The 26,282-nt window shown below is 41.4% G+C and overlaps 1 protein-coding gene across 1 annotated transcript; it reads right to left on the bottom strand.

Moving 5' to 3' along the window:
* Positions 1–690: 690 nt before the first annotated feature.
* LOC110542988 (STAM-binding protein-like) lies at positions 691–25,638 on the bottom strand. The gene is made up of 11 exons (XM_060388331.1): positions 25,627–25,638; positions 23,391–23,596; positions 20,725–20,803; positions 20,382–20,474; positions 19,682–19,979; positions 19,197–19,385; positions 18,252–18,376; positions 17,397–17,534; positions 14,190–14,302; positions 13,075–13,174; positions 691–747 (listed from the first exon to the last, which is right to left on the bottom strand). Exons 1-11 carry the CDS (start codon positions 25,636–25,638, stop codon positions 691–693), a joined length of 1,410 nt encoding a protein of 469 aa, XP_060244314.1.
* Between the last annotated feature and the right edge of the window lie 644 nt (positions 25,639–26,282).

Here is a 26,282-nt window from a genome sequence, read left to right as displayed (position 1 = left end):
GATAAACCCTTACACACTTTAGGAGAGTCAGATCAACTGCTTCATGCAGAGTGTGTAAATACAAGTTGTAAAGGTCTGAGGATAGAAAAGCTTAAGTTGTGAGGTTCTAAACATGTGCTTTAAACTGTGTAAATGTAATTGCTAAGTGTCTTTGAAGGTGATTTAAGGAATAATATTTCTGATTTCTTTTCATTGTTTTTCAGGGAGCCCAGCAGTTGAGGCAGGCAAGTGTCGGGTGCACTGGGAATTTATACTAGTATGGGTTCCTGGCCAGAAAATGTCTTAATTTATTAGCAAATATACTATCTGACAAAAATCAAATTCCACTCACTACGAACTACTAAATAAAATAAAATAAACCTTAAAATAAAACACATCAGTGTTTTCCTCTGGGCACTGTGTTCAGTAATAAGCACATTGTGAACACACAGGTGACACAGATATAACATACAAGACATACAAATAACAACCATGACAAACAAGTAACATACGTGACATAAGTTGAACATGCACAAAGATACGTCACCACTCTACGCACACACACACACACACACACACACACACACACACATATATACATATGTATGTATATATATATATGTATGTTTGTGTCACCCTCACATATATATAAAATACATGCATACACACACACACACAGATTCCCACTGTTGTTGGTTAGTGTGATTATACTCATCGTAAATCGGTGACCATCACTTTGGTTTTCCATGTAGTGACATGGCCACAGTCCTGCAATTGAAGAAAAGTAAACAAGATCAAAGCATGGAAAATTCCTGTTTTGAAACAACTTATATTTATGATATTATACCAAAATAATGGCTCTTCTGACATAGTCTAGACCATATAACCTAGGTAGTTGTGGAGGATCTTGAACTTATCTTCCTGCCATTAGCTCCCAGTGCTGTGCTATAGATGAATACCATCGTGACATATTTCAGGAGCACTGCAAGTGGAATCCAGGACCTTGTGCTTGAAATACAAGCTCTTCCCCAACTGAGCCATGTCCCCAGACATAAGCCTCTACTGTAAGAAGCTCTCTGAAGGCCAGTAGTTATTAGCTTAGAGGTGAGATTGTGATATCAGTGAGTAACATGGACAAAGGTCTGGGACCCAGCACTCCTGCATAGTACTCCTCATAGACAGAGTCAGTGTCTCCCATATATCTTTGCACATGTTTTCCAGAGCCACTTGTGAAATATCTCTTTATTAAAAGGAACCAGTAAGTCCAATGCAATCTTGGTGCTATGATGATAACCGTATGAAGAGTCCTTGAGGGTATTCATACGTAAAACAAAATCACAAGGCTTAATCAATATGATCCCAGGATTTTACATCTCATTGGATCTCTGTGGCTTCATCTCTGGATCTTGTATACTTTATGGGGCAGGTTCTAGTCCTTTCACTATGTTACTGCCTTTCCTCTGAATGCAAACTGTATAGAAGAGTCCAGACTGATATAAAGTGCCAGAATATCATTGACTTGAGGCTGATCTGACACAGAGATCAATCTGATCATGCTAAGTGTGTTATCACTGAACCCAGCCTGGGAGAAGAAACCACCTCCTTTGGCAAGTGAGAACCCAAATATCTAGGCATAAAAGATGCTTATCCAGGGTAAAAGATGCTTAATTTCATTCCAAGCAGAGCACTCAGGCCACTTTAAACTTGGTTTGAGTGTATATGAGACCACCCTCCAGAAGTGACACAGCCTGGGGGAAGGGCCAGTTCCCACCAACCTTTTGTACTCTGCAACTGACTTCCCTTTCAGACCCACGAGCTGTGAAACTTGAGTTTATGATACCTTTAAGTCATGTCATTTAAAGGAAGCACAGAGGACATTAGGGCTGGGTGGAAATAGGAGAGGAGAGGAAGACAATGTGTTTCCTTTCCAAGTTGTATTTAGAGAATTGAATGCTATTTGAGTAGTCCATTCCTTTGTTGATTTTAAAAAGGATTTCATTCTAGTTCATAGAGACCTGAGCTACTCCAGGTGCTCAGGGAGGTAGGAGAGTGCTGTAGTCTACAGACAAGCAGATGCTAAGTCCCACATGATGCTTAATAGTTCTGACCTTTTTCCCTACCTTATTTTATTTGCTTGTAAATGGAAACAATGGCAGTTGCCTAATAAGGATAAAATTATCTATGTATGTTCTAGATCCATTTGGAAACAAAGGTGTTGTTGTCCAAACTGAATTTTCAGCAAATAACAAGTTTAATAGTGTTAAATATTTCTTTTTTTATCATTTATTTTTTTTCATCAATTACACTTTATTCATTCTGCATCCCCCCATAAGCCCCTCCCTCCTTCCCTCCCAATCCCACCCTCCCTCCTCCCTCTGCATGCATGCCACTCCCCAAGTCCACTGATAGGGGAGGTTCTCCTCTCCTTTCTGATCTTAGTCTATCAGTTCACATCAAAAGTGGCTGCATTGTCCTCTACTATGGCCTGGTAAGGCTGCTCCCCCCCAGGGGGAGGTGATCAAAGAGCAGGCCAATCAGATTATATCAGAGGCAGTCCCTCTTCACATTACAAAATATTTCTTAAATTAAAATTAAATTTTAATTAAAAAAAAGATGCTTAAATGTTGAAAGAGTATTTGACAAAATCCAACACCCAGTCATGTTTAAAGTCTTGAAGAGATCAGAGTTACAAGGTACATACCTAAACATAGTAAAGGCAATATACAGCAAGCATATAGCCAACATCAAACACAATGGAGAGACATAAATCAATCCCACTGAAATAAGGGACAAGACAAGGCTTTCCACTCTCTCCATATCTCTTCAACACTGTACTTGAAGTCCTAGCTAGAGCACTAAGACAACTAAAGGAGATCAAGGGGGTATAAACCAGAAAGGAAAAAGTCAAAGTATCACTATTTGCAGATATGATGGTTTACATGAGCGACTCCAAAAATTCAACAAGAGAACTCCTTCTGCTGATGAACACCTTCAGGAAAGTGGCTAGATACAAAATTAACTCAAAAAAAAAATAGAAGCCCTCCTGTATACCAAAGACAAAAGGGCCAAGAAATAAATTAGGGAAACAACACCCTTCACGATAGCGACTAAAAACATAAAGTACCTTGGTGTGACTCTAACCAAGCAAGTAAAAAACCTGTTGGAAAATAACTTCAAGTCTCTTAAGAAAGAAATTGAAGAAGATAACAGAAGATGGAAAGATCTTCCATGCTCATTGGATTGGCAGGATTAACATAGGAAAAATGCCCATTCTGAGTTTTGGAGAGATCAGGGATACAAAGGACATATCTAAACATAGTAAAGGCAATATACAGCAAGCCTATAGCCAACATCAAACTCAATGGAGAGAAACTTTAATCAATCTCACTGAAATCAGGGACAAGACAAGGCTGCCCACTCTCTCCATATCTCTTCAACATAGTACTTGAAGTCCTAGCTAAAGCAATAAGACAGCTAAAGGAGATCAGGGGGAAACAAACCAGAAAGGAAGAGGTCAAAGTGACACTATTAGCAGATGATATGATTGTCTACATGAGCGACCCCCAAAATTCAACCAGAGAACTCCTTCAGCTGATAAACACCTTCAGCACAGTGGCAGGATACAAAATCAACTAAAAAAAATCAGAAGCCCTCCTATATACCAAAGACAAAAGGGCCAAGAAAGAAATCAGGGAAACAACACCCTTCACAATAGCCAATAACAACATAAAGCAACTTGGGATAACACTAACCAAGCAAGTGAAAGAGCTGTTTGAAAAAAAAAATAACTTTAAGTCTTTGAAGAAAGAAATTGAAGAAGATATCAGAAGATGGAAAGATCTCCCATGCTCATGGATTGGCAGAATTAACATAGTGAAAATGGCCATCCTGCCAAAAGCAATCTACAGGTTCAATGCAATTCCCATCAAAACACCAACTTAATTCTTTAGAGACCTTGAAAAAAAGATTCTTAGCTTCATATGAAGAAACAAAAAACCCAGAATCTCCAAAACAATCCTGCACAAAAACAGATCATCTGGAGGTATCACCATACCCAATCTCAAGCTGTACTACAGAGCAATAATAATAGAAACTGCATGGTATTGGCATAGAAACAGAAAGGAGGATCAATGGAAGTGAATGGAAGACCCAGAAATAAACCCACACACCTATACTTGATTTTTTTTACAAAAAAGCCAAAATCATTCAATGGAAAAAAAAGACAGAAAATGGTGCTGGTCCAACTGGATGTCTACATGCAAAAAAATGAAAATAGATCCATATTTATCACCTTACACAAAACTAAAGTCCAAGTGGATCATAAAACCACATGGACTTTATCAACATAAAACCAGATACTCTAAATCAGCTACAAGAAAAAGGGGGAAGAGCCTTGAACTCATTGCCAGAGGAGACAACTTCCTGAACAGAACACCAACAGCATAGGCTCTAAGAGCAACAATCAATAAATGGGACCTCATGAAACTGAAAACTTCTGTAAAGCAAAGGAGGCTGTCATCAGAACAAAATGACAGCCTACAGATTGGGAAAGGATCTTCACCAACCCTATATCTGACAGAGGGCTGATATCCAGAATATATAAAGAACTAAAGAAGTTAAAAAGTAACAAGTCAAGTAATCCAATTAAAAAATGGGGTACAGAGCTAAACAGAGAATTTTCTGTAGAGGAATGTAGAATGGCAGAGAAACACTTAAAGAGATGCTCAACATCCTTAGCCATTAGGGAGATGCAAATCAAAACGACCCTGAAACTTCACCTTGCATCCATCAGAAAGACTCAGATCAAAAACTCAAGTGGCAACACATGCTGGAGAGGTTGCAGAGAAGGGGGAACCCTCCTCCATTGCTGGTGGGAATGCAAACTTGTACAACCACTTTGGAAATCAATCTGGCTCTTCTCAGACAATTAGGAATAGTGCTACCTCAAGATCAAGCTATACCACTCCTAGGCATATACCCAAAATATGCTCAAGTACACAACAAGGACATTTGCTCAACCATGATTGTAGCAGATTTATTTGTAATAGCCAGAACCTGGAAACAACCCTGATATGCATCAACGGAGAAATGGATACAGAAATTGTGGTACTTTTACACAATGGAATACTACTCAGCAATTAAAAACAAAGAAATCGGGATTCGGCAAGATGGCAGCGTGGGGATGACTCTTGCTCTGACCAGCAGCACAGCAGGATAGGCACAGTGACCAGCAGTCAGAACTTGCAGCCCTAAAACACAAGTGATTGTGTTTCCCAGGTAAGAGGATACCCCATGGTGGGGGATTTAATCAGCTTTAATTCACCCAGCTAAACATCGGAAGAGACCTTGGTTCCACTAGGTACCTCGTCGCCAGCCCTGAGCCACATGCCAGCATGCTCTGATCACTGTCCCAGACTGAACTGTGGGCCCTACAACCTCAGAGATTGGTATTTCCAGTCGAGAGATAACCCCACAGTGCAGGAAACGATTGAGACCAACCTTAGGTCACACAGACATTCCCTGGAAAAGACTCAGGGTTCCATGAGTGCCCAGGAGCCAGCCCAGAGCCAGAGCCAAGAACCCAGGCACTGGCACAGAGCCCTGCCTGCACACCTGATTCGCTGCCTCAAATAGAACTTCGGGACCCAGGGCACCAGAGACTGAGTTTCTCTGTCGGGTGCAAACCCACAGGGAGGGGAACTGCTAGTCTGATCTCAGAGCCCTCAGCCGATACCACCTTCCCGAGACCGGGAAAAATTACCCAGTTTCAGCAGACGCCCAGGCACCCAATCCCCAGAAAGGCAGAAAGGTAGAGCCACGTAAGTCTGTGCCTGTGGGTTCTACTCGCCATCACAGACAGAATGCCTGTCTCCAAAGCAAAAACTGGGTGTCTCTGTCAGGAGGGAACCTCACAGTGGGGGGATCATCAGGTCCAATGCTCAGGACACCCAGCTCCAAAAGACTTTCTGGATTCACGCAAACTCTAGGCTCTAGCGTTCTACTGCAGGCATGAGCTCTCAATAATGAGCGCCATTATTGAGTACCGCTAGGGCACTGGGGCACACAGCTGCATCCTCAGACCTACAAAATCCAGAGAGCCATTACAGCAGCCCTCAGATACAACTCCAAGGATCAACCAGTTATCCCTAGCTAAACTGACAAAACTGTGGGAATCCCTGGTTCATCAAGAGGGCTGCACCTAACAATTACACATTAAGAGCAACAGCTGCTGCTCACTAAATTCAGAGCAAGAAACCAAGCAGCAGGGCAGCCATCACCAGGACCTCTCCTGATGAGAGGAGAGCCTTCCTGAAAACCACAGTTACCACACAGGTCCATACACCTGAAGTGAACTGTGACAATTCCTGAGAAGCACCACCATTCAGATGGTATATCCATATCCAAAAAGCAGAGGAGAACTTCAGAACCCCACCAAGTGGATTCTCCCCAACCCAGGACCCAGCAGGCACCAGAAATTAACAGACAACACCTGAGACAGAGAGATGGGTAGAGGCTAGCAAAAAAAAAAGCATAACAACAGAAGGCAAAGCAATATGGCATCCCCAGAACCCAGTTAACCAGGGGCAAGTAGCCCTGGACACACTAACATAAGTGAAATTCAAGATGACCTTACATCAGTGCTTATGAAGAGGTTAATGAAGGAAGCAACTAAAATGCGTAGAGAATTAGGGGAAGATATAATAAAAAAGATTATGGTCATCCTTAAAGAAATACAGGAAGATGCAGCCAAACAGTTTGTGGCGTTCAGAGAGGAAATGATTAAATCACTGAATGAAATAAAAGAAACAGAGGAATGCTCAAACAAACAGCTGAAGGAATTGATGGAAAAACAGGAAAATACAATCAGACAGGTGAAGAAAATCAACAAATGATTCAAGATCTGAAGATAGAATTGGAAAAATCAAAGAAAACACAAATGGAGGAAATCATGGAGAGGGAGAACCTAGGAAAGAAATCAGGAACTAGAAAGGTAAGCATAACCAACAGACTACATCAGATGGAAGAAAGAATCTCAGGTGTGGAAGATACTAAAAGGAAAAATACAACCCAAGAAAACAAACTACTTTCAAGAAAACACAGGAAATAAGTAACCTCACTACAGCAAAACAAAAAGTAGGCAAACATACAAACACAAGACCACAGGAAACATCTAAATCAAAGGATCTAACAGCCACTGGTCATTAATCTCCCTCAGCATCAATGGACTCAATTCTCCAATAAAAAGACACAGACTAACAGAATGGATGCGTAAACAAATTTTGTATGTGTTGCATACAAGAAACACACGTAAATCACAAAGACAGACATTACCTGAGAGTAAAGGGCTGGAAGACAGTTTTCCAAGCAAATGGACCCAAGAAGCAAGCAAGAGTATCCATTCTAATATCTAATAAAATAGATTTTCAACCAAAATTAATCAAAAGAGATAGAGAAGGCCAACTCATACTCATCAAGGAAAAACCCCACCAGCAAGATATCACAATCCTGAACATCTATGCCCCAAATTCAAGGGCACCCACATTTGTAAAAGAAACTTAAACCACACTTAAACCACACATAGACCCCCATACATTAATAGTGGGAGACCTCAACACCCCACTCTCAACAAAGGAACGGTCAACAAAGTAGAAATTAAACAAAGAAACAATAACTCTGACAGAGGTCATGAATCAAATGGACCTCACAGACATCTATAGAACCTTTCACACAAACACAAAAGAATTTATCTTCTTCTCAGCACCTCATGGACCCTTCTCCAAAATAGACCATATAGTTGGTCACAAAGCAAGACTCAACAGATACAAGAAAATTGGAATAATCCTTTGTATCCTACCTGATCACCATTGACTAAAGATGGACCTCAATGACAACAAGCGAAAGGCCTATACACAAATGGAAACTGAACAACTTGCTACTAAATGACAGCTGGGTCAGAGAAGAAATGAAGAAAGAAATTAAAGTCTTCCTAGAATTCAATGAAAATGAAGGCACAACATACCCAAATTTATGGGATACAATGAAAGCAGTGCTAAGAAGAAAGTTCATAGCACTAAGTGCCTTCAAGAAGAAATTTGAAACATCTCATGCAAGCAACTTAATGGCTCACTTAAAAGCCCTAGAAAAAAAAAAAAAAAAAGAAGAAGAAGAAACACCAAAGAGGAGAAGACGGCTGGAAATAATCATACTCAGGGCTGAAATCAATCAAATAAAAACAAATAAAACAATTCAAAAAATCAATAAAACCAAGAGCTGGTTCTTTGAGAAAATCAACAAGATAGACAAACCCTTAGCCAAATGAACTAAAAGGCAGAGAGACACTATCCAAATCAACAAAATCAGAAATGAAAAGGGGGACATAACCATAGACACTGAAGAAATCCAATCATTAGGTCTTACTTCCAAAATCTATATGCCACAAAATTTGAAAATCTAAATGAAATGGACAATTTTCTTGACCGATTCTACATGCCAAAGCTGAATCAAGACCAGGTAAACCAATTAAATAGTCCTGTATCCCCTAAGGAAATAGAAGCTGTCATCAAAAGTAAGTCTACCATGCAAAAAAGCACAGGGCCAGATGGTTTCAGCGCAGAATTCTACCAGACCTTCAAAGAAGAGCTAACACCAATACTCTTCAAACTATTCCATAAAATAGAAACAGAAGAAACACTACCAAACTCATTCTATGAAGACACAGTCACCTTGGTACCTAAACTTCAGAAAGACCCAACAAAGAAAGAGAATTGAGGCCAATCTCCCTTATGAACATACATGAAAAATACTTGCAAACCAAATCCAAGAACACATCAAAGACATCATCCACAATGACCAAGGAGGCTTCATCCCAGGCATACAGGGGTGGTCCAATATATGGAAATCTATCAATGTGATCCACCACATAAACAAACTGAAGGAGAAAAACCGCATGATCATCTCCTTAGATGCTGAAAAGGTACTTGACAAAATCCAACATCCATTCATGTTTAAAGTCTTGGATACATGGCACATACCTGAACATAGTAGATCAGGGATACGTGGCACATACCTGAACATAGTAAAGGCAATATACAGCAAGCCTATAGCCAATATGAAACTCAATGGAGAGAAACTTAAATCATTATCACTGAAATCAAGGACAGGGCAAGGCTGCCCACTCTCTCCATATATCTTCAACATTGTTCTTAAAATCCTTGCTAGAGCAATAAGACAATTGAAGTAGATCAAGGGGATACAAATTGGAAAGGAAGAAGTCAAAGTATCACTAATTGTAGATGATATGATAATATACCTGAGTGACCCCAAATATTCTACAAGGGAACTCCTACAGCTGATTAACACCTTCAGCAAAGTGGCTGGATACAAAATTAACTCAAAAAATCAGTAGCCCTCCTGTATACAAAAGACAAAAGGGCTGAGAAAGAAATTAGGGGAATAACACCATTCACAATAGCCACAAAGGACATAAAGTACCTTGGTGTGAACCTAACCAAGCAAGTCAAAGACTTGTATGAAAAAAAAATTCCAGTCTCTGAAGAAAGAAATAGAAGAAGATATCAGAACATGGAAAGATCTCCCATACTCATGACGTGGCAGGATTAATATAGTAAAAATGGCCATCTTACCAAAAGCAATCTACGATTCAATGCAATTCCTATCAAATTACCAACACAATTCTTTACAGACATTGAAAGAAAAATTCTCACCTTAATATGGGACAACAAGAGACCCAGAATTACTAACACAATGCTCTACAGTAAAAGATCTCCAGAAGGTATCTCCATCCCTGATCTCAAGCTGTACTACAGAGCAACAATACTAAAAACTGCATGGTACTGGCATAGAAATAGACTGGTGGATCAAGGGAATAGAATAGAAGACTCTGACATAAATCCACACACTTATGGACACCTGATTTTTGACAAAGATTCCAAAATCATTCAATGGAAAAAAGACAGCATCTTCAACAAATGGTGCTGGTCTAGCTGGCTATCTACATGCAGAAAAACGCAAATAGATCCATACTTATCACCCTGCACAAAACTAAAGTCCAAGTGGATCAAAGACCTCAATATAAAACCAGACACACTAAACCGCTTAGAAGAAAAAGTGGGGAAGAGCCTTGAACTCATTGGCACAGGAGACAACTTCTTGAACAGAACACCAAAAGCACAGACTCTAAGAGCAACAATCAATAAATGGGACCTCATAAAACGGAAAAGTTTCTATAAAACAAAGGACACTGTCGTCAGAAGAAAATGACAGCCTACAGATTGGGAAAGAATCTTCACCAACCCTACATCTGACAGAGGACTAATATCCAGTATATATAAGGAATTTAAAAAGTTAAACAGCAAAAAATCAAGTAATCCAATTAAAAAAATGGAATACAGAGCTAAACAGAGAATTCTCAATAGAGGAATATCAAATGGCAGAGAAACACTTTAAGAAATGCTCAACCTCATTAGCCATCAGGGAAATGCAAATAAAAAAAAAAACCTAAGATTTCACCTTACACCCATCACAATGGCTAAGATCAAAAATTCAAGGAACAACACATGCTGGAGAGGTTGTGGAGAAAGGGGAACCCTCCTCCACTGCTGATGGGAATGTGAACTTGTGCAACCACTTTGGAAAACAATTTCAGACATCTAGAAATAGCGCTTCCTTAAGATCCAGCTATACCACTCCTAAGCATATACCCCAAAGTGTCTCAACGTTACAATAAGACATTTGCTCAACCATGTTTATAGCAGCCTTATTTGTAATAGCCAGAGGCTGGAAACAGCCCAGATGCCCCTCAGTGGAGGAATGGATGCACAAATTGTGATGCATCTACACAATGGAATATTACTCAGCAATGAAAAACAAGGAAATCATGAAATTTGAAGGTAAATGGTGGGATCTGGAAAAGATCATCCTGAGTGAGCTACCCCAGAAGCAGAAAGACTCACACGGTATATACTCACTCATATAGATTTATAATATAGAATAAACCTACAAAAATCTGTACACCTAAAGAAACTAATCAAAAGGGAGGACTCTGACTAAAATGCTCAATTCCTATCCAGAAAGGCAAAGAGGATGGACATTAGAAGAAGGAGAAAAGAGGGAACAAGTCAGGAGCCTGACAGAGGACCTCTGAAGGCTCTGCCCTTCAGACTATCAATGCAGATGCTGAGACTTATAGCCAACCTTTCGGCAGAGTGCAGGGAATCTTAGGAAAGAAGTGAAAAACAGTAAGATCTGGAGAGGACAGGAACTCCACAAGGAGAGCAACAGAACCAAACATCTGAGCACAGGGGTCTTTCCCGAGACTGATACTCCCACCAAGGACTATGCATGGAGATAACCTAAGACCCCTGCAGAGATGTAGCCCATGGCAGTTCAGTATCCAAGTGGGTTCCATTGTAATACGAACAGTGACTGTCTCTGACATGACCTGATTGCCTGTTCTTCAATTACCTCCCCCTGATGAGGAAGCAGAATTACCAGGCCAGAGAAGAAGACAATGCAGCCACTCCTGATGAGACCTAATTGACTAGGATCAGGAGGAAGGAAAAGAAGACCTCCCCTATCAGTGGACTTGAGGAGGAGCATGCATGCAGAGGGTGGAGGAAGGGAGGGATTGGGACTGGACGAGGGAGGGAACCACAGGGGGGATACAAAGTGAATAAAGTGTAACTAATAAAAAAATAAAACAAAACAAGGAAATCATGAAATTTGTAGGCAAATGGTGGGATCTAGAAAACATCATCTTGAGTGAGGTATCCCAGAAGCAGAAAGATGTACATGGTATATACTCACTTATAAGAGGATACCAGACCTCTATGATGGGATAAACATACTAAAATCTGTACACCTAAAGAAACTAAACAAGGAGCAGTACCTGGGTTAAGATGATCAATCCTCACTTAGAAAGACAATTGAGATGAACATTGGAAGTAGAAGAAAACAAGAAACAGGACAGGAGCCTATCATAGAGGGCCTCTGAAAGACTGTATGTAGAAGTGTATCAAAGCAGATGCGGAGACTCATAGCCAAACCTTGGGCAAAGTGCAGGGAATCAAATGAAAGAAGGGGGAATTTGTAAAACCTGGAGAGGACAGGAGCTCCAGAAGGATCAAATATATCTGAACACAGGGGTCTTTTTGAAACTGATTCTCCAACCAAGGACCATGCATGGATATAACCTAAAACCCCTGCTCAGATGTAGCCCTCAGCAGCTCAGCATCCAAATGGGTACCCTAGTAAGGGGAACAGGGACTGTCTCTGACATGAACGAAGTGGAAGGCTCTTTTACCCCTCCTCCACCCCCAAGGGAGAAGTAGCCTTTCTAGGCCACAGAGGAGGACAATGCAGCCAGTCCTGATGAGACCTGATAGACTAGGGTCAGATGGAAAGGAAGGTGGTCCTCCTCTATCAGTGGACTAAAAGACTGGCAGGGAGGAGGTGAGGGAGAAAGGGTGGGATTGGAGGGAATGAGGGAGGGGGCTATAGCTGGGATACAAAGTAAATAACCAGTAATTAATATAAAAAAATAAAAATTAAAAAGATGCTTAATTTACGTATCTTACATGGACTTTTCCTTTGTATTCATATGTCTAACTGAAACTTTGTAACTGATACTGGTATAGGACAAGGTAACATGTAACAAGCATTGGATAAACTAATGGAGTCCATACTCTGTCTGTTACTTCTTTTCCCCATGATACTGGAGATGGAAATCAGGGTCTCAAGCATGCTGAGCTAACACTCTGACCCTGATGTACATCCCAGTCCTTCTTCCATTATTCTCTCCAGAACACTGGAAAGTACATAGTATTAAAATCCACAGATATTTGGTAAAAGGATCAGTAAGGGTCAATATCCTCAAAGGCCATAAATGATCAGATTGTAATGAGAGAAAACTTCTCTTCATTGCCCACTGCTTTCTAATTACACAGTTAATATGGATTTTTAGGAATGTGACTGATGATGCTGAACTTCGAAGTGCATCAGAAAAGATGAGAAACCTTATCAGCTCTATGTCCAGGCTAAGACCAAGGTCCTGATTCATTGTACAAAGACACATACGCAGAAGAGAGGAGTGTCTTCTCTATGAGGATGGAACCCCCTCCAGGGGCAGCAGGAAATTTCTTTTAGCCCAATAGGTGTCAGTGAGAAAATTCCAGTTCTGAAATGAAAAAGCAGACTCACAGTCAAGGAGATATGCCCTTAGGTCTCTTCCCTCTCTCTTGTCCACCTTTCCCTCATCTTTTCTTCCTTTCTTAGATCCCTTTCGGTGTTTCTCATTCACTCACTCTTTTCACCCCTTCTCCTATCTCTTTTTTCTGTATAACTCTTCTTCCCATTGCTAGAACCTGTGAACCTCCTCCAATTCACTGCCATTTTTATCTTCTCCTAGACATTGTCCCCCTTGTGCTAATCCTAATAATTATACTCTTCATCCTCTCTTTTTTCCTTTCTCCTTTCCTCTTTCTTTCTTTCTTTCTTTCTTTCTTTCTTTCTTTCTTTCTTTCTTTCGTTCTTTCTTTCTTTCTTTCTTCTTTCCTTCCTTCCTTCCTTTCATTCTTTCTTTTTGCTTTTTCTTCCTCCTCTTGTTCTTATACTCCTACTCTTGCCCCTGTATGATTATTACCCCTCTGTCTATCTCTCTCTTATTTTGAATATCTTTATTTCACCATAACCAAACTGGGCAGAAGAATTCAACAGTAGAAATGAGTAGGAAGAAGAACCAAGCAATGCATTAGGTTTATTTAGATCAATAATGTGAGGAAAAAGGGATAAAAATGCTAAATTCAGGGTCTTCTTGTCACTATGGAACAACATCAATGGTTCAAAATTATTTTTAGTCAGGAAAACAAGATAATTCATTGCTTTTCCAATACTAGATCTGCTGAGGAATTCAGAATAACTTGACATTGGGAATGAAAAGAGAGGACACTCATGTACAATGTTTGGTGTAGAATTTCTTCAATCTCTGCCTCTTGAGGTTACTTCTTGATAGTTTGTCCTAGAAAATCAGCAGTGATATCACCTTATTTTTTAAGAGCTGCTAATATAAATTAGAATGTTGAACTTAACTTTCATAGCAATGTTAAGACACTCTATAGATAAATTTTAAATAATTTTTAACCATGAAAGTATTTTGCACTTGTACCTAACAGATTTGAATCTTACACACTCACTCTTTGTATTTGGGGGCACACACCACTGCGATGGACTCAGGCAGCATCTGCTGGTAGCCAAAATGGGTGTGTAGGTCCACACTTGATAAGAATGCTCTCTGGGTTGGATGAGTCTATGAAAACAAAAGAAGACAAGAGTTGCAAGTGAGCATAGCCAGCCAGGTCTGATCCACCAAGAAAGACAAGTCCAACCAACTTCAACAATTGGCCCCTACCAAGATTCTTCAACTCATTTAAGGGAAACACTCATCTGCTAGCTGGAGAAGGAAGAGGGGACAATCTGCTTTGTCCTCCTAACATACAAAGGTCAAAATAAGCTAAATTTTTCTCTATCACATTTGGCTTTTCCCTCACTGAGAACAAGACTCTTTTATTCATCCATGCTTAGTTATACCTGATGTCTCAAAGGTAACCATTTCAATTTTGTCCTTCAACTTCTAACCCATATCTGCTTCCCTGCTGCAAACAGCAGGCTGAGTCCTACCTCATCAAGATTTTGGATGACCACTACAAATATTGGTTTAACAATCTCTCTGGGTCTTCAGTTGTCTGCCTTCACTCCTGCCTCTAAAACCCATGTGGTTACTCCCTATTTGAAGAGGAGACCCTTCTGCCCTTCAGATGTGGTTCTGTACTATTGTCGCTTGATTTACCCCATTTTCCTTTTCTTCCCTCCCCCTTTTAACTGGATCAACAGTGTAAAAACACATCAGACAACTGAATGCCAGAGTGGGGATGAATCCTGCAGATGTTCAGGCAAGCAAGCCAAAGGGAAAAGTTACATATCTAGCCATTGTAGTTCAATGGGCAGCACATGTAGGATGTGATCACTAATGAAATCCAGGAATAGATGATGAAAGCAAAATTCAATCTGGAGGAAGGAAGGAAGGAATTTGGACTAGGCTCCTGTTTCCTGCGATAAGTTGTATATGCATGTCATATTTATTCAATGAGCTATTAAACTGTACTATTCATGTGCATACACTCACAAAGAAGCTATATTTTAAATATCACTCATTTAAAAATATAAAGTGAAGTTAAAGGAAAAGTAAAATCAACAAAACAAACATAAATAAGATAAAACCATGTTCATACCATCTGATAGTTCCGTCATGTTTCAGTACTCTCTTAACAAAGTTCTGCTAAGAGCAGACTCATAATTCTTCCTTCTCCTAGAATCTACAGATTAGATCCAAGCCTTAGTATGGCAGTCATGACAGATTCTAAAAATAGCCATAACCTTCATTAGATGACTTTTGTTTTGAGGCACAGTCTTTCTATTAGCCCAAGTTGGTTCTGAAGTCACCATCCAACAGCCTCATCCTCCTGAGTGGTAGAATCCCATGAGGGTGCCATTATACCCAGATTTCTAAGAATCTGCTAAACCTTGAATTCTTTACCCAAAATGGCTTAAAATTCATTAGCCAATATTCTCATAACCACAGGAGGAGATATGAATACTCTCCCTGCTGGAGCCTGTCTCTGAGTCACATGCTGAATTAATTCTTCAACTCTCCTTGCTATGGGGCTTAGGAAAGCCTCCTAACAAGTACTCCTGCATCATTGTTGCTGTTTCATCACCCACTCTGTTCCATGTTCTTCTTATAAGACCTCTACCTCAGCTGCCAGGAAATGGATTCTCTTGCAGCCAGCTCTCCCCATTTACCACATTTCCTAGGTCAACTCCATGCAGAAGCCTCCCAGGTCCCTCTCTTCGTTTCCCCTGGCCTCCCAAAACTTCCTTCCAATGGCCACATAGATTTGATATCTGACAACGCCTTAAATTCCACACAGTAAGAATTATCTCCTCTTCCAATCTCAGCCCTTCTCTAGAAGCCCTACTCATCCTTATGAGAGGATCATTGCCATCACCATGAGCCCAACTGAAAACTTGCTCTGTCCCAGCCTCTGGTCCTCATTAATTGGATCTCTGAAATCTCACTTCTCCTCAAAACACTGCTATCACCCTCTCATTGGATGTTAGCAGCTCCCAAACTTTAACTGATTTTCACATCTCAGTCAGCATTGTATCTTCTTCATTTTCACTTCTGGACTATGCTTTTAGTGCTTTTAGTCATGAAATTGTTTTAGCCAGTATAACCCAAACAGTTCTCCCTCTGTTCAAAATCACCACTATTTTTCCTGCCTACACTAGACAATTGAGTCCATGGCTTTGATAGGTCATATCAACAAATATATGTCATCTTTTGCTGATACCAAACACAAATACCAACCAACAGAACTGCTCACTGATGCAAGAACCCAGAGTAGATATCCAATGTTCAACCCTCTCCCTTGAGCCCCTTCTGGCCCATCTTTACAAGTCATCATAAGTCACTTCAAGTGTGGCCCCTCTTCTCTGAAACTCACAGGGATCCAGAATTACCTCCTGAAAAATGTAGTCCAAAATGGCTCATCTGAATTAGCACTAAGTTATGTGGGATAGCCCATTTGTGTTACCAGAAACAAAGGGCCAAATTTTGATTAATGCATAGTATGTTATTGATTTAGGCAAAACAGTAAGAATTTGTATTGAACTGAAATCATGAAGTCATGGGAGACTGCTTCAGAAATCTCAACTTCTCATATTCTGAGTATATGTATGTATGATATCTTAAAACCTGGAAATAAACCATGTGATTGTGGCTTACTCCGATAACTACTACAAGAAAAGCTTCTTGTTCTGTGAGCTTCAGTACTTGATAATGAGAGAATCATTAAAAAGAAATATCTAGGCAAGTTAGTGTGTTTACTCGAAAATCAACAGAAGTATGTTCAGCATGTGCAAACACTTAAAAATCTCACAGGTAGGATATCTTTGGGTGTGTAAAAAAAGTGCTACTTCATGAATACAAAATACAATCATTACAAATAACTCTCTTGTATTATTTAAAATAGTGTAATTTATATAATTTGGGGGGACATGATCCCTATACCATGTTCCCTTACAGCCTAGGCAAGGTTCCACTGTTGACACAGACTCTCAACGAACAGAGATTTCGTGGAATTGCTTTCATTAAAAGGTAAAATTTTAAAAGCTGTTGAAACAATAGGAAATGGTCCTATGGCTCACCGTGAACACTACTGACTGCATGTTTAAACAGAAGAATGATATGGAATGGATTGACTCTGTGCAGAGAAAGATTTAGGCAGGATGTTTCTAAGAGAGAAAAGAGAACCCTGCCATCAGAGAGGTTATTTGCTTACATGAATCCACCCTAAGGTGAGAAGCCCCAGTTCTTCTTGAATAAAAAACAGTTCCTCTTCGTTGGTGGCATAGCAATAGTCAGGGCCTCCTTCCTGGAGTGGTATGACTATGTGCGTGATATGGTACTCCTCTCCTACCTGCCAAGAGAAAATAATGTATTACAATTCCCTAGAACTCTCAGTCCCACTCTCTCATATCACAAGTAAGTGAATCTGTCAAGTGAATGACCCTTATTGTTCTCCCTCCCCTCAGTGTTTCACAATCTTGGGAGCTCTTGTAGGTTCTGTATAGAGGAACAGATGGTGACATGACCCTGAGATGTCCCTCTTGGCACATCCTAGCTATAGACTCCTGCCTGCAAAACTCAGCATGTCTGCTCAGGGGCTGAGGTGTTCATAATTTACATTCCAAGGCTTAACAGAGTAGGTGCTCAGACCAGGACCCAAAAGGAATTAGTCAACATGAATGTCTTCATGCCTCATTCCTGCCTATCTGCATGTCTGTCTGCTGGCCTGCTTACTTTGCCTTCAAGACAATGTCTCATTCTCCCTGTGAAGCTGGTTTGAACTTCTAGGAAGCCTCCAGCCTCAGTTTAGCAGTAACAGGAATTAACAGCATTAGCTACCATTTACAATGAAAATTTCTAACTATAACATCAAAGCAAATGGTTCAAAGGATTCTGAAAAGCAACCAAATACAAAGTCATCAAATCAAGGTTTCCAGGCCTTGTCAACTACAGTTCCTTCTGTCTGGTGATGTCTATGGACACAGACCCTGGATATGTTCTCTGAAAGTCATGGGAAGACAAGGAGAAGTAACAGCCTCAGATCAAGAAGGACTTTTCATATTTTTACCATGGATCCGCACAAAACACCACAGGTCTCAATTTTCTTCTTAGTGTTCTTCCTTGCAGACTTAAGAAATTTCTCACATAAATCGTGAGGGAGGATCACAGGATATAGGCCTCTGACTTCCTGAACTGCAATGGAAAAGAAAGAGAAAAACAAGGCCAGGTATTCATGAGCAGAACTCATCTTGAGAGCCTGGGAGAGAAAGGAAATGTCATTGGTATTCTCCCCATGAATTCCTTCCCATGATGGAATCACAAAGTGAGCAGGGTTTGTTTTCTCCAAGTTCTGGGTACAGCTGACTGGGAGCTGGGACCATGGACTTTATAGTCTGCTTGAATGGATGGAGCAATATTTTTGGATGTAACTATGAGATGAGTGTCAGTGGACCATGGAAGCCAAAGAATGAGGACATGGACAGGAACATGCAACATTCTATGTGATAGTGCTCAGTGCTTCAGACACCTGTCCACCAGCAGTTCCCTACTTTCCTGGTGAGCTCCAGGCTCACACATGTGTGACTGAACCAGATGCAATGGTGACTCTTAGGTTTCAGACCATACCAAAGGGCACCTGGCCTCTAGGTTTCCCAGGGTCCGTTGGTCCCTACCTGTTGCTGCATGGCAAGGAAGGCATGACCCCCTACCCTGTACTTTCGAGCCCAGAGGCAGGGGATAACCCTCATTATATAATCCAGACATTTAGGTTCCCTTATCTCTCTCTCTCTACTCTCACTCTCCTCTTCTTCTCCTCACTCTTTCTTCATTCCCTCTCTGTGCATGCTTTTCTCTTTCTATCTTCCTTCTTCCCCAGTACTGCAGCCAAGAGCTACTCCCAATAAACCTGCATTTCTATACTATAACTTCATCTTGCAATTAGCTCATTCCTGTGTTTAAAAGGGGAACCAATTCCACACAAGTCTTCTCCAAGTCAGAAACTGTGGTTACTTGCCTGTGTTTTCCTCTGGGCCATTTTCCCCAGGCTGCTGGGCAGATGTTGATGTGCTTGGGGTGACGACCTTAGCATTCTCCTCGCTTGAACACTGCTGTGGTGGGCTGGAGGTTTGGGTTGGTACTGAGGAAGGTTGAGCTTCCTTTATTTTTACTGTTGTAGCAGGTCCTACTTCTCCACTTTTGTTTTCTTTAGTTACATACAATGGATCAAAAGAAATAGAGTAACAACTAGAGAATCCTGATTTTTTAATTTATTTATATTTTTTATATTAATTACAGTTTATTTACTTTGTATCCCACCTGTAGCCTCCTCCCTCATCTCCTCTCTGCCCCTCTCTAAGTCAAGTGATAGGGGACGTCCTCCTTCCCTTGCATTTGACTCTAGCTTATCAGGTCTCATCAGGACTGGCTGCAATGTCCTCCTCTGTGGGGTAGCAAAGCTGTTCTTCCCGTGGGGGAGGTGTCAAAGAGCCAGCCACTTACCTGTGCTTTTTTCTAGGTCATTTTCCCCAGGCTGCTTGGCAGATGTTGATGTGCTTGGGGTGACGACCTTAGCATTCTCCTCTATTGCACACTGCTGTGGTGGGCTGGAGGTTTCCGTTGGTATTGAGGAAGGTTGAGCTTCCTTTGCTGATAATGTAATAGCAGCTCCTACTTCTCCACTTCTCTTTTCTTCAGGTCCATTCAATGGGTCAAATGGAAAAGAGCGACAACCGGAACATCCTGATTTTATGTCCTCCCAGAAGGATGCCCGCTCTGCTACTTCCTCCTCTTTCTGCTTCTACAGAAAAAAAAAAAAAAAAAAAAAAAGATTTAGGTAAATACTTGAAATCTCAGAATAAAAAAGTCTTGTCATCACAGAGATGAACAAAACCTAATTCTGTTCATGTCTGACATCTCAGAATAGGATCAATAAATCTGGTGTAGTGGAAAATAGCACCTTACTTAGTTCCTATAAGCCTGTCTCTAATAATACCTAAAAATCAGCCTTCTCTTCACTCCACCCATCTTTGTGTGTGTGTGTGTGTGTGTTGGCTAGTATGGAAGCAAGTGCATTTATGTACAAGTGATTGTGGAGCTTATTCATTGACTCGCAGACTTTAATGGAATATGACAAGGCAGTCCACGAAGAGGCTGAATAGCTGCCATATCATCCCACTGTCTCTGTGCTCCTCATACTAACCATCTCCATTAGGTATCTTTCGTATTCCCTATTGTATTTGTTTATTAGTTTCCTCTTTAGAGTCTCAGCCCTGTCAAAAACGATCTTTAGGATCTGAAATACAAAATCAAAATGAAAAATTAGAACAGTTCTATTGTGAGGATAAAAAGGACAAGTAGGGAAAGGCAACAGTAACTCATGCACAGCTTGAACCCTATTTCCAGCCACCCCTCTCCTCTTTACTGTTCTGCTGAGGCAGCATCTGACCCCTTTCCACCGAGTGACAGGATCTGTGGATTTTCTTTGAGTAGCTCCAGGCTGCTCTGGAGATATTTGTTCATCAGCTTAGGCAACAAAGACCCACCTTGATGAAGTTTGATCTTCTTCCTTTGGCATCGCTTTTGCGAAGTTTTAGGCCAATATTTAGTTTTTCCAAATATAATCTAAAGGGATAAAAGAGAATAAATACTATGTACAGAAAATTTTCAAATGTTTAAATGAGGCCCAGAGGAAAGTTGGCCTCTGCATGCAGAATTTCAGAAGAGCAGAAGTTCCTGGAGTTTAGAGAGGCACACCCTGAAATCCAGCATCAGTTTCCATCCCAGTGTCTGGAAAGAGATGTGTCTTTATTGTAATAATAAACTGGCACATTCAACTAATATCAGTTGTCAAGAAGCACAGCAAAGCTGTAAATGTGCATGCTTGTCATCCCAGAACTCAGGAGGAAGCACATAGAATTAGTCACAAATCCTTGAGGAAACAGGGCATAACCCTGAACTTCAGAACAGGAAATAAAGGCAGTGGTCTCTTTCTTCCATTCCCAATTGCAATATGGATTGCTGCTCACAGAGCACCTTTGTGTATTGTTTCCCAGCAGGGCACAACCTCACCTGAGAGACCATTAGGTAATGAAAGGAGACACTGAGGGTGCTCAGAGTTAGGAGTGCATGTGCTGTGGTTACCTGGCAGGATGCTGCACCCAGGGATGCTGCTCACCTGCTTCAACCCTCACATCAGCCCAAAAATCAAGAACAATCCATGAGCATGTCAGAAACTCTGCTTGAGGGGAGTGTACAATCAGAATCATTTTATGTGCATATGTGCTTTTCATCTCTGTGTGAAAAGCTGATATCTCAGATATCTCAGAGGACACATGAGTCCCTTATAAGAGTGATTTGTATTTGGAAGGGTAAGAAAATGAGAGGGAGATATAACATGAGCTCAAAAGAATACCTTCATGTTGCAGAATAACCAACAGTGGAAAAACAAACAAAAGAACCCTTTTTCTTGCAGTTGTAAGAGCAGGGAAATGCAAACTGTCCTGCTGAACTCATCACTAAACCTGAGCTTTCTCCTCCTCAGTGGAACAAGAAGGTGGTGTCTCTACTCAACACATACAGTCTTCTGAAATCAGGGAAGCCATGACCAGAAAACCCCACCCCATTGCCTGAGCTCCTCAGAGTCCTGTGCATATCCTTAGGTTCTGTTTCACCAAATTCAGGGCTAGACATGACTACTGAGATCTTAACATCACTCACTTCATCAAGCACAGCACTCTTGTCACTGAGCCTATAAGAGTCATTCCCTGGTGATAGCTCTACAATTTTGTGTTTAAGCTGCCTGCACAAAAATGATGAAGAGCTTGGGAAAAAGACTGTGCTGTGCTGAACCCCTCTGACTCCAGGAGCTCTAAAATCCTCTGGTGACTGTAGCTAAAAGGAGGGCTACCCTCTTTCCTATACAACTCAAGTGGCTACAGGATGAAGAGAAAAGGGATCTGGGTTTGGCTACACATGAGAAATAATAGTGTGCCTGAGAGGCCATTTGCTGATCAATCCATTCACCAATTCAGATATGCTGTACTTCCTGGCCAACTATTATTTTCAAAGAGCTGGCCATGTAGGCAAAGGTGAAGAACTCCTATTCAGGATGATCTTTTCTTGGTCCCACTATTTGCCTGCAAATTTCATGATTTTCTCCTTTTTGATTGCTGAGTAGTATTCCATTGTGTAAATGTACCACAATTTCTGTGTCCATCCCAAAGCAGAGAGACACACATGGTATATAATAACTTGTAAGTGGATATTAGACATATAATATAGAATATTCATACTAAAATCTATACACCTAAAGAAGCTAATCAAGAAGGAGGACCCTGAGTAAGATGATCTACCCTCATTCAGAAAGGCAAACAGGATGGACATGAGAAGAGGGAGAAAACAGGGAACAGGACAGGAGCTACCACAGAGGGACTCTGAATGATTTTACCTTGCAGAGTATCATAGCAGAGGGTGAGACTCATAGCCAAACTTTGGGCAGAGTACAAGAAATCTTATCAAAGAGGTAGGAGATAGAAAGACTTGGAAGGGACAGGAGATCCACTAGGAGAGAAAAAAAAATCTGGCCACATGGATCTTTTCTGAGAGTGATACTTCAACCAAGGACCATTCATGGTGATAACCTAGAACCCCTGTCCAGATGTAGCCCATGGCAGCTCTGTGTCCAAGTGGGTTCCCTATTCATGGGGACAGGGACTGTCTCTGACATAAAATCAGTGGCTGGCTCTTTGATCACCCCCTGAAGGGGCTCAGCCTTACCAGGCCACAGAGGAAGCCAATGCAGCTACTCCTGATGAGACCTGATGGACTTGGATCAGATGGAAGGGGAGGAGGACCATGCCAATCAGTGGACTGGGAGAGGGGCATGGGTGGAGAAGAGGGAGTGAGGGTGGGATTGGGCAGGGATCAGGTAGGGGGCTACCACAGGTATCCAAAATGAATAAAATATAACTAATAAAAAAAAATTAAGGGAACTCCTACTCATTAAGTTCTTTATTTGTGACCACAGCAACGTTGCTCCTTGTGTCTTTGAATAGAGAGAAAAAGATTGTGTGTGAACTGCCAGAAATATGATTAAAACCTGACATTGTCAAATTCAGTAACTGTCAGCAAATGTGACAAACATGTACAGGAGAGGAGCATAAGTTAGACAACAGTCCCAGAAAAGGAGATAAAAACTGCAGGTTCTTACGTGAGGAATTTATGGTAGAGAATAAAGGCTGCTTCTTCTTTTCCACATTCATCCAGGTCAGCTGCCATTTTGAAAAAGTCATCTCTCAGGCTCATGTAAGAAGCCTTGGAAAATTTTTTGTTGATTTTAATGTCCTGCCCTAGAGCGCTTAAGATCTGGAACCGCTCTTGGGGAGGAAAACTGACATCATCGTGTCTGCGGATGGTCTAAGACAAAAGAGGAGACAGGAAACATCAAAGCCATCTCCTGCCATCCTTCCATCCTGCTGTGCCAGCTAGCTAGTACACAATGTTTGCTTGTGTGTGCTTGTGTGTGTGTGTGTGTGTCACATGTATGTGTGCCAGATTGAGCGACAAACCTCTCCCTAAAGAAATTAGAGCAAATAAAACAACATTTCTTGTGATTCAGATCAATAAATAATTTAGTAAACAAGCACAGCATAGGATCCCCTTAATATAGTAGTAAAGTGACAGATTCCAGACCTGGGATCCCTGTGTCCGTTTTAAGCAAAATGCAAAGGAGCTTTCAGGTAGCATGTAACTTAAAGAGGGGTCCTTACAAACAGCCTGTTTATTGAGATTAGCACCATGACTTTACATAGATATGTGTGGTTGTGCACACATTGGAGGATTCTGCATACTTATGAAATCAGCACTCACCACAGAGACTTCTCCTGATATTACCAAGACAATTAGAGAGCACCAGAGCTTGGAGGAACCCATATCCATGTATTCCATAATTCAATCCTAGCTAGAATCAAAAGGCTTTGGGATTGGGTCCTCCCTCTTATTTAATTAGTATCTATGATAGTCAAATCTTCAAGAACATCTGAGTGATAATGAAAAATGAAAACTCAGTTCCTGCTGTTGAAGGACTTCGGGAACTAAGGTTGAGAAGCAGCAGAAAGAAACAAACCTTTGAGAACTGTCAGCACCTTGGACCACAGCATTGCACAATCTTATGCTGAATGTTTTCAGGGGAGCCAGGTTGTTTGAGAGCAGAAATGCAAAGTACTCTAAAGACTACCTGTTTACAGTATTGACCTCTATTCTTTATCTCACTGGCAATGTAAAGAAAAGGTGATGTGTTAACACTCTAATTCTTTAGTTTAAACACAGAGAAAGACACTAGGATTTTAAATTTCCAAATATGATTTCATGTAAATTACCTTTAGGGTAAAGTGCCATAAGACTTACCACATTTGTTGTTCCAGTAGTGAAAGGTCCTTTATTATCTGGACAACTCTGGTGGTCTGATTGTCTGGGTATCACAAAGTTTCCTCCTGTCACCAGATAAACAAGCTTTTAGGAAACTTTTGCTTCTCTGGGAATTAATGTTAATATACATTAACTTATGCCTTGCTGAAGTAATGACAACTATGGCCGTGGAGATACAGGCTTTTCATCCTGCAATTCATTGACTGAGGCAGGATGGTAGTCACTACCTCCATTTCAGAGTGAACACTTAAAACAATTTTTAATTGAAAAAAAAAAAAGAGGATTAAGTCATTCTTTTTAAAATAAGGATTTACAATGAAGTTGGATTCAAGATGACAACAGCTGCATCATCCTAAGAACTTTGGAGCAGCTACAAGAAGCTTGAGAGAAAGAGAGATTCAAGATGGCCACATGGAAAGGATACTGTGCCTGAAGAGCAGGACAGCAGTGACTGCACCTTTACCAACAGACTGAACTCTGGGCCCCCAAAAACCAGCGATTGTGTTTCCCAGGTAAGTTGAAACCCTATGGTGTAGGAAGTAATCAGGTCCATTCTCAGGTCACCAAGTTAAACACCTGAAAAGTTCCCGGGTCCTGGCAGGGGCTCAGTCACCAGCCCAGAGCCACATGCCTGTGTGTTCTGATCACTATCCCATACTGAACTGTGAGTCCCACAACACCAGAGACTGAGATTTCCAGTTGAGAGAAAATCCCAAGTTGAAGGAAGCAATAGGGACTGACCTCAGGTCACCCAGACAATCACGGGAAAAGGTCCCAGTGTCCAGTGGGTGCTCAGCCACCAGGCCAGAGACCTACTTCTGTGCCGGACTCACCTTCCCAGACAGAACTGTGGGCGGCAGGGCAGCAGAGTCTGCATGTCTCTGTCAGGGGGAAACCCTACAGTGAGGCAAACACATGTCCAACCTCAGTGCACTCAGCTGAACACGTCCCTCCAAACGTTTTTGGAAAAAGTTCTCAGGTTCCTACAGGTACTCGGTTGCCAGCATGGAGCTACTCACCTGTGCCTGCATGCTCTACTCGCCATCTTAGACTGAATTGTGGACCCCAAACACCACAGACTGGGTCTCCCTATTGGGAGGAAACCCCATGGTGGGAGGAAACATCTGATTCGACCTCAGGACACTCAGCACAAGAAAAGTTTCTGGGCTGCTGCAGACTCCAGGCTCTAACCTCCAGCTGCATGCATGAGTGCTGTGCACACCTCCCACTGATTACCGCTTGGGTACTGGGACACGGAGCTTCATTCTCAAATGTAGAGATGCCTGGGATCCATGGAATCAGCCCCAGACACTGCACCAAGGTGCAACCTGTCACCCTAGCTAAACTGACCAACTTGTGGGGCTCTCTGGTTCTCAAGAGGGCTTCTCCCAGCAAACACAGAAGCCCACTAAATTCAGAGCAAGAAACCCAGCGGCAGGGTAGCTGTCTCCAGGACTTCTCCTCGTCAGAGGAGAGCCCCATTGACTAGCAATGACCACAGTTACCACACAGGTCCATACGCCTGAGGTGACCTGTAGCAATTCCTGAGAAACACCACCATTCCGGTGATCATAACCAAAAATCTGAGGAGACCTCCTTCAGGAACAACCATCTTCCTGCCAGAAAATAACAGCCAACACCTGAGACAGCTAGATGGAGAGAGGCCAGCATAAAA

Source organism: Meriones unguiculatus, chromosome 7 (assembly GCF_030254825.1).
Source record: "Meriones unguiculatus strain TT.TT164.6M chromosome 7, Bangor_MerUng_6.1, whole genome shotgun sequence".
In the NCBI taxonomy this organism is placed as follows: Eukaryota; Metazoa; Chordata; class Mammalia; order Rodentia; family Muridae; genus Meriones; species Meriones unguiculatus.
This window is presented reverse-complemented; position numbering and strand designations above follow the sequence as displayed.